General features: G+C 41.2%; 1 protein-coding gene across 1 annotated transcript in view; it reads left to right on the top strand.

The window, feature by feature from the left end:
• LOC113577182 (voltage-dependent calcium channel subunit alpha-2/delta-1) overlaps positions 1 to 13488 on the top strand; it is a 57389-nt gene that overhangs the window by 24309 nt on the left and 19592 nt on the right. Inside the window, exons 6-18 of the mRNA XM_035525306.1 lie at positions 146 to 278; positions 3026 to 3157; positions 4851 to 4920; positions 5102 to 5152; positions 5314 to 5413; positions 9608 to 9766; positions 10729 to 10833; positions 10961 to 11039; positions 11337 to 11386; positions 11544 to 11627; positions 11778 to 11855; positions 12531 to 12611; positions 13290 to 13364. Coding sequence (XP_035381199.1) covers positions 146 to 278; positions 3026 to 3157; positions 4851 to 4920; positions 5102 to 5152; positions 5314 to 5413; positions 9608 to 9766; positions 10729 to 10833; positions 10961 to 11039; positions 11337 to 11386; positions 11544 to 11627; positions 11778 to 11855; positions 12531 to 12611; positions 13290 to 13364 — 1197 coding nt within the window. The remainder of the gene's footprint in view (positions 1 to 145; positions 279 to 3025; positions 3158 to 4850; positions 4921 to 5101; positions 5153 to 5313; positions 5414 to 9607; positions 9767 to 10728; positions 10834 to 10960; positions 11040 to 11336; positions 11387 to 11543; positions 11628 to 11777; positions 11856 to 12530; positions 12612 to 13289; positions 13365 to 13488) is intronic.

Below are 13488 nucleotides of genomic sequence, written 5' to 3' on the forward strand. Positions count from 1 at the left end.
ATGCTGAACTCTACTTCTTGTCATGCACCCGCATGCTAACGTGTCACGGGAAGCGATGGCTCTCTCACGCTAACTCTGAGTGGTTTGCGATTTTAATGCTGATGTCATTGTCTGCATTAAAGAAGCAGTATTATGTCACCTCCAGCTTGAAGCTAACGAGACAGAAAGGAGGAGAAACCGAATCCGGCCGGAATTTAAAGAGGACCCCTCGTTCAAAAACCGCCACGTCTCATACAATCACACTGGTGTGCACATCCCTACAGACATATATGATGGATGTGAGTACTGCACACGTATGTAAACACGCAGCCCTCCCCAGCTTTCTGAAGTCATGCAGATGCATTCTATAAATTGCCTGCTATATATGTATAAATGCAAATATAATTTAACTATAGTATAATATAGGCATATGTGTCATCCTCAGAATAAAATGAGTATGCAATAATATATAAAGGTGGGGGATCGAGATCCCATTTCCACTCCTGTCATACTGTGGAACACTCAGGATTGCTTGTGCATCTCCATATAATGTTTGGGATTTCTCTTTTCAGTGTTTTTTTTTTTTTTTTTTTAATCTTTAATGTGTGTGTGTGTGTGTGTTCATGGGCTTATGTGCTTACGTCTGTGCAGAGGTAGTGGGTTAGCCAAGCCTGATATTTAGTATTTCTGCACATTTTGCATGCTGGGTTAGCGTCTGGCCCTTCCCTATTGACCTTGCCCTGCTTGTGCCCACACACTCGCACACTCACACGTCCGCTCGCACACACTTGCACACATGCACACGCATTCAGAAAAGCTAAAGTCAGGTAACTGCCTAATGCTCTTGGATATATACAAATCAATGCCTGATTTGACCTTAGGGTACTGCAAGCATCAGTGCTCACCAGAGGCAGTAAAGCAGAGGTGGTGTCATCATGTTATCATACCTCAAAAACAAGATAAAGCAGTGATCTATTTCCCTTTATTCATTTGTGTCCTTAAACCTTCCACTGCTGAGAAGCAGTGGGGAATCATGGTTTTAAAGGAGTGGAAGTGGACTCAGGTATGCAGAGCAGAGATGCCTCCTGCTGATGCACTTCTGGAGGTGGAAGGAGTCATTGCAGATGGAAAGAGCTTCAGAGAACATGGCAACAACAGTGCAGTTAAACATAAGTACAATTAGGTTATGGTCTTAAATATAGGCAGACAGGATTAAATGAGGGAAATGTGCAGCAAAGCATCAAAACCAAGCTAAAGGTGGGTGGGGTGTGGTGGGTGGTTAGCTCTAATCTCTTGCTTGCCCATCTCTTCCTTTTGCTGTTTTTGCCTTCTATCTTGGGCCACACTCTACTTTAATGAAGCCTGACCTCCACCCAAGCTCATTTCGCACAGTACTGGGCCATCGATCCTCTGGCAAACCCCCATCTGCCTTCTAGAACTAAGATCCACACACGTGTGCTGACATAACCAAGCATGACTGCGCATTGGGCTCTACGCGTTAGTCATAGAGTGCCCAGAGTGAGCCGGCGTGGCCGTGGGTACGCAGGAGTAATGGTGCTGGTATTATCTGCAGCCTGGACCTTTGTATGAAAGAGAAGGAGAAGTGAAGTGTCAGTTTCTCTTCTTAGTGTGGAGAAATTGGTCAGGGATCGCTTGTGCATCTAACATTTAAGATGGGTTTTTGAATACTTTGAATATTAATTGTTTGTGTGTGTGAGCGAGACTGTTTGCACACATGTTAAATAAAGGAGAAGGAAGAAAGATTCTGTTTTGTTTGGCTGTGTGCCTTTATGGTCTACAGCAACTTTAATGCATGTTGTTAGCTGTCACTCAGAGCATGAGAAGATGGTGATTCTAATCTAACAGCACTCAGACTCAAACACACACACATCAACCCCTATTACACACAAACACACACTCAAATAGCTCAGGCTCATGGCTCCCGTAGGGGAGAAGATTGGATTTTCCAGAACAAAGTGGCACGTCGTTTAAGGGGGAGAAGGTGTAGGTGGGCTAACCCTGCTGTGGTCTGAAGATGCAATAAAAAAGTACCATCATTAAGAGAGACACTGAAGGAAACAGCCCTGGGAAACAGATTTTCTTGGGGAGAAAGATCCAAATAGAAAGTGGAACTTGGTGTCTGTGTGTGCTGAATGCATTTATAGGTGCCACTAAGTACAAGTGGAATTTCCTGTGACGTGAAAAGCTTGAAATTGTAATTTGATATTTTTGTTGAATATATTTTGTATTTATATGCTTTGACGTGTGGTAGTTGTTCCTATTGATGTGTAGATGAAAGTTTAATACAACAATCATTTCAAGTGCATGTAACTCTCATTTCTAAAGTGATTTATATTCAAATAATTCTCTCTCATTTTCTCAAACGTACTCTTAAAGTTACACCGATAATACTGAGCACAACATAGATACATACATTATAGCAAAACTCCTCTTATTTTCCACACCCAAGCTCACTCTTGCCCCTTTCATGCCCTCAGCAGTCTTCGCCAACACTTCCAGCACCCTGTCCACACATGGCTTTTTCAGAGACCTGATAAGATGATTACAGGTTTCCATGGTTCCCCCACTGATGATGCAATAAAGTCAATCAGCTTCTTTGCAGCTAAGGAGTTGGAGAGCTCTCTGTGGATTAGAGAGAATTACACTGTTCACAGTCAGGAGGACAAGTGTAAATTGCACCCCCATTTTACACGCACACGTGCGCGCAAACACACACGCACGCATACACACATGAGCATAATATCTCAGTCAGTTCAATAAACATTGTTCATTACATTTCTGAGTCTTTGGGAAAACACAAAAACTGCTGAACAGGTGAATGTGAAGGATGCGGTAGCTCTTGCACCTTCATGACATGATTACATCCCAGCAAATATCAAGATTGTGTGTGTAGAGCAGAACGTAGGCCTGACATTTTGTATTTACTCCTGGTGTTGAACTGCCAACCTCTAAATATGCCCTGTATGAATCTGTATTTATGATGTTGAAGAAGCTAGCCCTTTGTGTTTGTGTATGTACTGTTTAGCCACCATCGTACTGAATGAGCTGAACTGGACAGAAGCTCTGGAGGATGTGTTTAAGAGGAACAGGGAGGAGGACCCCACTCTCCTCTGGCAAGTGTTTGGCAGTGCTACAGGACTTGCCCGCTATTATCCTGGTATGCATTTGTATGTGTGCATGTGTGCGTGTGTGTGTGTGAGAAAGAGGGATAGAGAGAGCGACTGTGAGTGAGAAAAATAATGATTTCTTTCTTGGAGGGAAAGGCTTTTTTTTTTCCCCTCGTGGTGTTTATATTAGATTCTGTCCTCAAATTGCCTCTCACACTAAGAGAGCTGTGCGTGTGTCTGTATGTGTTAAGTTTTGTGTGTGTGTGTGTGTGTGTGTGTGTGTGTGTGTGTGTGTGTGTGTGTGTGTGTGTGTGTTCGTGTTCCTGCTGATCTGGTTACACCTCCCCACTGATGAGATGATTTCTTTTTTTTTGGAAATAATTTCTTTCTCTGAATCATTGCTGGTTGAAAAGTGACCTTATGTATTTTTGTCTCATATGAGGGAAAACTACCCCTAATACAGCTTTCCTGTCTCTCATTGATAAACATAGCATGCGGTTCAGGCTCAAATTACACTGACATTCTGATATCAACTTATAAGGTCAGGTATGGCAGCAGCTTACCAAAGGCCTTCCTGAAGCCCTCAGAGTCCTAATGATGATGAAGTAGAGGAGTAATGAAGCACTCGATTCTTTTCAATTTTTAGTTTTAAAGTTTGCAATGTGAAAATCTTCTGGAAATTCAGTATAGAAGCATAAATATGGAAAATATATGATTCTTTAGTGGAAATACTATACGAGTTTGTGTGCGTGTGCATATGGTCCTTATATTTAAATTTTTTAAGCATTCTGCTCGGTATTTGCATAAGATGCCAACAGCAGGGCACCACCACTGAACTCAAAACACACACACACACACACACACACACACACACACACACACACACACACACACACACACACACACACACACACACACACACACACAGAGCAATCAATTATACTTTACAACTGCACTTTATGTGCGTGTTACAACGGGCCACACTCAATAAAGCTGTCAGTCCCACTCAGTCTGCCTGTCAGTCATGAGCACCTGTCTATGCATGCACTCATCAACTTATATTCGGTCATTACAGCCACAAACACATCCAAACATGGATTGTGCTTCAGGCTGTGCTGCGTTTCTCCCTGGATGGCTGCGAATGCACTCTGTTTTATTATCATGTTACTGTCTGCTTTATTCATTAACTAGTGCGGTGAAGTTTAGACCCTCTCCTCTGAGAGTTATTACCCTGTGATTAATGTATTTATTACCCGTTTTATTTAGTTATGTATCAGCTAGAAGTAGATACAGCTTTGGAGTAATAATACATGATGCCAGTGAAGAAAATGTGTGTCTCCAATCTAATTTGCAATAAGTATATGCATTTTGCACTTTAAATAAATGCAGATTTGTTGCTGTTTTAATGCAATATCTCTCTTGGTCCTTGAATATTGTGTATTTGTGTTTTCTCTTCTGGGTTCTTGCTCTATTTGGTATGGTGGACTCTGGGGTTTTAGTTTACTTCAGATTAGATTAGGTGTGAATTGTAGAGATTGGACCAACACTGATGAATTAAGAGTGTAGCCTGCTCTTAGTTTCTGCATGTCTCTTGCATTTTAATGTCTGGCATTATGCAGGGAAAATAATGCTAACAACCATAAGTATGTAGTGTGACATGCTGTCATGATGATGTTACAGTAGTTCATTTATTATCACATGCATTTAGGAAACTTGTATTTAAGCCTCTCCTTTTCCATTTAGCTTCTCCTTGGAAGGATGCCAGGAAGACGCCAAGTAAAATCGACCTGTATGATGTCCGCCGCCGACCCTGGTAGCTCGCCTCATTATATATGTCTCTTATTTTTTCTTCTTTTTCTTTCTTTTTTAATAATATGGAACAACAAACACACACACCTATATATATCTATATATATATATATCTATATATATCTATATCTATATATATATATATATATATGCTATTGAAGCGTTCTTCCTGTTGTTTTATTTAGGTATGTTCAGGGTGCAGCTTCGCCTAAGGACATGCTCATTCTAGTAGACGCGTGAGTGGGTTTCATATTAGTGTATTATCCCATATCAAAGTGTGCCTCGCTCATGTAGCTACTCTCTCCTGTCCTGTGGTTTGTGGCTGAGTGGGGCTCAGGTGTTGAAGTGTGTAGACGTGCCTTAATACGTGGGCCATACCTCTGTCACTGTGTTGTAGGAGCGGCAGTGTGTCCGGATTAACTCTTAAACTCATCCGGACGTCCGTCAGCGAGATGCTGGAGACGCTTTCTGATGATGACTATGTCAATGTGGTGAATGTAAGTGTTACACTGTGGGTGTGTGTGGGTGTGCTGGCTTTGTCTGTCTTTACTTATGTCAGTTGCATGGTAAAGGGACTAAATTTTGGAGAATTTTAATAAAAAGGAGATCAATTCAAGACTGAACATATGTACCATGTCAGTTCATGTACATCATGGCTACAATGAAGCTGTTTTTGCGCATTTCTGTGTCTGAGAGAAAGACTAGCAGAATGGCTGGAGGTGAGATAATGAAATATGGGTCTGGCTTCAGCTTACCACTTGAAAACGGGCTCCTAATGGAAAGGGTTTTGGAGCCAGGCATGCACGGTACGGGCGGCTTCTGGACCCTGCGAACGCTAAGCGGTCGGCCAGTGAGCAGCCCATGGAAATGCCCATCCATCACTTGTTTGGGAGTGAGCCCGCGAGCCTGGCCAGCTGTCTGGCTTCCTGCTGGATTAATCGGGGTCCAAGCCCTTCTCTCCTCTGCTCTCGCCCTGGTTCCCGGCCATCCATCTGTCATGGTCTCATTCCCAAAGTGGCCCGAGCGATGCTACCTGATGGATCTGCCGAGCTTATTGGGGAGTTTTACAGCCTCAGTAGAGGGGGGCTATGTTCTGACGTTTTTATTTTCGAAAGTAATTCCCGATTCATTGACTTTACGATGACATTTTTTCATGTTTTTTTTTCTTTCTTTGTCAATTTAGAAACATTTCTTCTTGTTGGCAAAGGATAAGCCATCTGATATCTGTTATCTGGCTTCACAGGATGTGTGTGTGTGTGTGTGTGTGTGTGTGTGTGTGTGTGCGCGCGTGTGTGTGCGTACACTAATATACATGTGCCAGTAGGCCTAAAGCCAAACAAGCTATGTTGGTCATTCATTCTTCCTTTGTGTTATTCTATGGACTGAGGTGTGTGTGAGAGAGAGATAGAGAGACTGTGTGCGTGTTTGGGGAAGAATGAGGGAGGTAAACAGAGAAGGATGGACAGGTGGGGTAATTACTTTTTTCCCATTTAGGTTCAGCATTGTCAATAGAGGTCTCCGGTCTATCTCTGTAATCTCTGGTGTAGTGTTCAGGCACTGATATAACACAGGGTGGTTGTGTGGTGACCAGAGTTCTGAAGTGATGCATGGTGCAGCCCTCTGATGCGAGACTGGCATTAGTTGCTATTGCAGGTTTCATCAGTCATGTGGTCAGGCTTTTGCAGGCTAATGACATCAAGACAGTCCCTGAGGCCCCAGAGCCTAAACCTCCCCTCATCCATCCATCCATCCATCCATCCATCCATCTAGCAAAGCACACAATTGTTCAGAACTACCTATTATGGATTATCTGCAAGAGAATACACAAAAAAATAAATGAACTTAAAACATCTGCATTTGGTTGTAATGTGATGAGAAGAGGGGTTTGATGTAGCATAGACACAGGGTGGTCTCTAATTGGACAGTTTTGTTTTCTAATTTTGGCTTCGCTAACATCTGTGAGAAGGAAGTACAGGATGTTAGGTTGGGAGCTTTAATCCCAGGGTACTTACATCTGCACTGAGGGAACCCTGCAGATCACAAACCGTTTACTTTACCGCAATGACGGTAATAAGGAAGAACCATAAGGAAGAAAAATGTAGAATAAGTAAATACTCAGTACTCAGTAGATACTCAAAACATTAGTTGTGTTACAGTCAACTGTACCCACAAAGCGACAGTTCACTGCTGCTTTTAGCAACAGTCCACATTTTGATGGACAAAAAATGATTTTTAATGGAGAAATTTGATATAGGTATGTCAAAACAATATCAAATGATATGATATAGATATGTCAGAGACTATGAAGAATTCGAGGGTACAGGCAACATGACCTTCAAGAAAACCACTGGATAGCCTCAAGGGCAGAAAGGCAAACCTGTATCAGAGTTTAAAAAAACCTGGCCCTGATCCAAAGTATAGCAGCTTATCTGTGAAAGGTCGTCTAATGGGCATGGATTCCTGTTGGTACCCAATCGAGCGAAAAATTCCCCCAGAACAGGCAGGGAATGGCAGTGTGTACACAGGCCTTGGAGAGCATCATGAGGATGCACACCCAGCACCTGGTTATATCTCTGGCTCGGGGAGCTTTAATTTGCCATTGATTTACAATCAGCTGTTCTAAATTAGTTTTATTCTTGATTTCTTTAAGGTTATTCTAATTTGTCCATCTACGTATGATCCCCTATAGAGTCATTCCTGACTTTAATGCCAGCATCATTAGTTCATTTCAAATACATGGTACAAGAACATATTACCAGAACAACAGGCATGTCACTGGTGGGCTGTACTGTTTCCTACACTTAGCATGCTTCCCTTTTATATGCAGGAAAACAGACACAGCTCAACTCCTTTTTCAATATATGCAAACAGAGACAGATATTGTGTATGATGCTGTTGGTCATCAGTTCACTCTAATTCAAACAGAAACTTGTATATGTATTTATGCAGTATAATGATTGTATCACTAAGAGCCCATACACACGAACTGATATTTACATATGGAAAAGGTGTTGGTAATAATGATTGTGTTTTTTACAGAGTATGAGCATTCATCACTTCTGCTATGTTCATACTGTGCATGCCTGTTTGCCTCAGTCCTGCTCTGAGCTGCCTCGTTCGCTTGGATTTGAAGAGCTGACATTTTCAAAAGACGCTCTTACTGCCGAGTGCCCCGTGGGCACTGCGGGCATGACGCACCCTACCAAGGCAATACAACCATTGACACAAGTTTTGGATTTGTGTGCATGTTCATGTAAATCTGACATTCAGACTGAATGGGAGGGGTACTCGAAACCCGAGGAAATAAGTTTTGTATTGTGCGTTTTCATTTAATGAACGATGTAAGTGGAACTGGCCTCTCTGTCATCTTCTTTTTTATTTAGTTTATTGTTGGACATCAAAGCAAATATTTAATCTGTTTATTGAAGCTTCTCAGCATGGCATGGCAGTACAGCTGAATTAGCACAGAGGTGTATGAGAGTATTGGAGCTTTTGTGTGAGTTATACGAGCCTGGGTCTCCTGCAACAACAGACAGGAGAAGCCAAATGCTGATGAAACTACAGTGAAATTCAAAGGACTGAATAGACCCTCGAGGCCTCCCTGGATATGTGTTTTCAAGAGTTTGTTCCTGTTTGGCTGGAATTAGATGTTGATGCTTTACTCTGATCCACGACCAGCTCCCACACCAGGGTCCCGAGTTGCACCCCGGAGGAACCGATCAGCTGCATTCAGCTCTCAGCACAGGAGACGTGTCTGGCAGGGCCTGCTCTGGTTCTGTAGAGGAATGTTCCCCTCTGAATTAGGTTGTTCTGGCATAACACGCAAAAGATATTTAAATGTGTGTAGAGTATGTTTTGGAACAACATTTATTCTCCTCCCTTCCCCCCCCCCCCCCGCCCCCCTCTCGCTGTGTGCGTGTATCAGCACCATCTCCAGGCTTGTTTATAACCAGCTGTCGTCTGAGAGTAATGAGTCATATTACTTAAACATCCGGGCAACATTGGAGACACTAATTTTCCGTATGATTCATCACTCCTGCTCCAGAAGCAAACACCTAGCATTTAATTGAAATGTTAATGAAAAAGCACTATGTTTTATGCATCATTAAATCTTAAAGTAAGAGTGAGGATGTGCATGCTTACAGACTTATACAGACAGTACTCACTTATTAGCCCTTATGTAATGCTTTGTATTGACCTTGTATTGACCTTTTGTATTGGCCTTGTTGACATTATGCAGATAATTAGTGTTTTCTTGCTTTTTATAGTTTCATATTTATCACAATCTTGCTTTATCTGTTCATCATGCACACCATGTCTTTCTTTTCTTTCTCCCTGTATCTCTTTTGCTTTCCCTTTCAGTTTCAGTAATAAGATCAGAGGGGTCAACCACATCAAGTGACAGATCACAGAAATCCATTTTAGATACAGGGAGAGGAAACTTTTAAGTTAATCCTACTTGTCAAACCAAATACTGCTCATTACAAACCACACTGCCTTTGATGGATTGAGCTGAAATATGCCCTTACTATGATGCTTTAAAGCATAAGCCCAAATCAGAGATCTACTTTAGCAGTTTTTTTATTAATGTTATGTGTTTTTTGATAGGAAAGGTGAGTAGGCCTACAATTTAATGGCTTTATTAAAGCAGTGTGTGTTCAACTGAGTGCACGTGTGTCTTGTTTTTCCAGTTTAACACACGGGTGAACAACACGGCCTGCTTTGACCATCTGGTCCAAGCCAATGTCCGCAATAAGAAAATCCTGAAAGATGCCGTGCAGAACATCACAGCTAAGGGCATTACCAACTACACAAAGGGCTTTGAATTTGCCTTCAAACAGCTTTCAGATGTAAGTATGCATTTGATCTTTGTATATCATCGTGTTATTGTTAGGTCACTTTATGGTTAAAGCAAGCATTTCATTTAAAATGCATTTTTTTTGTCTTAATGCTGTTCAGGTAAATATGGTTATTTATTTTTATTTTTTAAAAACTCATTTAAACACATTTTCCCATTAACATAGCCAGGGATCCATCTGGCATTTGGGGCATTATGCTACCTATATGCTTCTAAGCACAGTAGGCCTGCAAGCATGATTTCCCAGCTCTACCTAGATCAAAACACTGGATGAGAAAAGACGGTCTATATGGCTTTTGGTTTAGAACTCCAGATGGCTCAAGCTAACAGTGTTGTTCTATGCAGTCTTTAAGCTGGCAAATTCAAGCCAGTCATGTCCTTGAAACCTAAGAGCCAATCTGTGTTAAAAGAGCTCGTTAGTAAACAACTGGAATGCTGCAACATTGACTAACATTGCTGTTTTCAATGATGGCAAACAACTTTGTTACCTTCAAATAAAAAATTCAGTTTTACTGCTGAAGCCCAGACTTCCTAACATCAGAACATTCCCAACAACTAGAACAGTGAGACATAACTTCACAAAAAATAAAAGAATAAAGAAGTTTTTGATGGTGTAACACATAGTAATAATAATACTTCTAAATATGCAAATCATCTAGATGATTAATAATGATTAATAAATATATAATTAAACATGATCAAAAAGGCAATCATTTGGCATACATATTGTATATAATTTAACATATACAAGCCTACTCCTTTTATCCAAGAAAAAATCATGGATGCCCAAATCTAAGTAAATGGATAACTTCTCTCAGAGGTCCTTTTATTGTGTGGTATCCTTACATGACACTCATAGCCTTTGTGGATGAACATGCAGTGTATTGTTACAATTGTGTGCTGCTCTCTGTTGGTGTTATCGTGTAATTGCATGTTGTTTAAAATGTGTTTCAGTCGAATATGACAAGAGCTAACTGCCACAAAATCATCATGCTGTTTACTGACGGAGGAGAGGAGAGAGCTCAGGATATCTTCACCAGATATAACCCAGACAAAAAGGTGTGGGAAGCAAGGCGTTGCTATTGAGTGCTCTGTTAAATCCTCTTTAAAATGTGTGTGTTTGTTTGCTTGTCTGTTTTGAGACTAAAGCTCTGAATGTAATGTTCACCAGTGTTTTTGATCTCAGGTGCGTGTATTCACCTTCTCTGTTGGCCAACACAACTATGATACAGGGCCTATACAGTGGATGGCCTGCGCCAATAAAGGTAAAAGTTTGTGTGTATGTGTGTGTGTGTGTGTGTGTGTGTGTGAGAGAGAGAGAGAGAGAGAGAGAGAGAGAGAGTGCATACATGGGTGTTTTTGTGGGTTAAGTACATAATGGTTTTTAAGGAGGTTATGTAGTACACTTTCTTTGAGACACATCTATTCTTGACATCCTTTTTTATATTGTTGGTAAAACCACTGCAGAGGACTGTTGCAGCCCTCTAGTGGCAGAAAGCAGAAGCACACCTGATGTGAAAAGCATGAATATAGGAGCCTGATTTCTCCCTCTCCGATCCTAGGTTACTTCTATGAAATTCCTTCCATTGGAGCAATCCGCATAAACACACAGGTCTTTTAAACACGCACACCCACTTTGATGTTTCAGAAACATAGCAAAAATATTTGCACAACCAGCCATTTTTAGCCGTACAGATAAATGCTATATGACAGGAGGCCCACATTTGACCACATTCACTGTATGTGATTGTAATTGCTTTGTTGTGCAGGAGTACCTGGATGTCCTGGGCAGACCCATGGTCCTGGCTGATGCCAAGCAGGTGCAGTGGACCAACGTGTATCTGGATGCCCTGGTATTACCTGTTCCTACATGGCTACCTCATATGCCCTATTTATATTTACTATAGTTCTTTATGTGTTACAAAGGCAATAGCAGAATGACTACCAAAGTTTTTGATAGATATTTTACAGTACCTGTATTCTTGACCTCTGTGTGACCTCAGGAACTGGGTCTGGTAATCACTGGCACACTGCCCGTCTTCAACAAGACCAGATCCAAGGAGGATGGTTCCAGCAAGCAGGTCTCTGTGTACTCGCTTATCTAAAAGCTTCACTAGAAACTCTGAGATGTGCAAACAGTCATTTGAATCAGTGCCCTGAGAGTAGAACGCCAGACTTCAGAAATCAGACCCAAATGCCTATTAATAGCCCTGGCCCTGGAAACGGGTGATATTTTCGTCACTTTAAGTCCGAAACAGCTAGTAGTGACGCAGAAAGCCTGAGTTCTTTATCTACCAGACGTAGTAACTTTCAGGACAATAGCCTTTTGGGAAATCAGACCGAAAGACATCAAGACATTCTTAGTTGAGGAAAGTAAATATTATGGGATATCTTGTCCTAATGAACAGTTGCAGGTCAAAGTAGACTGTGTGTATAAAGTTCAGCTGGGAAATTTGCGTTACTAGGAGTTGCTGGATAACAGAGTTCCTGTTGTGCTGATACGAGTGCTGTATCTTGATGGTCTGGAGTGTCACTGGCACAAACTGTGTTTCTACTACAGTACATCCTAGAATATTGCTGAGCATGTCAGATGCACCTGTTACAAAGGGGTTATGACTAGCTGAACACGCTAATAATGAATTATAACATCACAACTCATTTATGTATCTAAATATTCTATAGTGCCCTGAAGGTAGGTGTCTGAACATTCCTAAAACCCAATAAATTTGAATGTTGTCTGTCACTTTTGCATCTAGCACCAGAACCAGCTTATCTTGGGGGTGATGGGTGTGGATGTATCTCTGGACGACATTAAAAGACTGACTCCACGCTTTAGTGTGCGTATACAGTGTATACATACACACACACACACACACACACACACACACACACACACACACACACATCTCTAACACAACACTAATATTGTGTTTTTTATTTTTTTTATTTGTAGATCTAAAGGATGGATAAAATGATCAGTTCATAATCTGTGTAAATGTAAATCAAGGCAGAATGTCGAAGGATGAAATCGTGGAGATCTCAAACAGTCTCAGTCACTCTTATCCTTTTGTAACAGTAATAACTGCATGATAAGAGTATTATTGTTCTGTGCTTTCGTCTTATATGGCTTTCTTTCTCCTGGCTTTGCACAGAGTAGACACACTGGAGAAAATATAAGCTTTTATGCTCGCCATGTACATTACAAAAGCATCTGCTTGTACTTAGATTTGATTTGTAAATGGTTCTGATTTTCCATTAAGTTGCCAGGAGTGTTTCCAGATGAACAGACACCGTTGATTAACACACATAGCTTGCAGATGATTGACAGGTTAGAGCAGTGAAGAGTAGGGATTTTGGATAGTACCACTGCTCAGTGGAATTAAGTCATGTTTCTTACTGACTATGGAAAAAGTCCATTAGACTCTAACAGGAATTTATGATAGTTGGTTTATGCTAGTTTTTTATGTTAAGTGGAAGTGGAAGTACATTACTTTTCCTCTTTTTCTTTGCCTCAGATTGGCCCTAATGGATATTATTTTGCAATTGACCCCAATGGCTATGTGCTGCTCCACCCAAACCTCCAGCCTAAGGTAAACGTATTCTTGCAAGGATGCATTACATACTGGTACTTCACCATTCATGCCAAAATTTTCCCTACATCTATTGAAAGTCATTTTTTGGTCAGATCCCACCCAATCTCTCTCGCTTTCTCTT

Source organism: Electrophorus electricus, chromosome 4, assembly GCF_013358815.1.
Source record: "Electrophorus electricus isolate fEleEle1 chromosome 4, fEleEle1.pri, whole genome shotgun sequence".
In the NCBI taxonomy this organism is placed as follows: Eukaryota; Metazoa; Chordata; class Actinopteri; order Gymnotiformes; family Gymnotidae; genus Electrophorus; species Electrophorus electricus.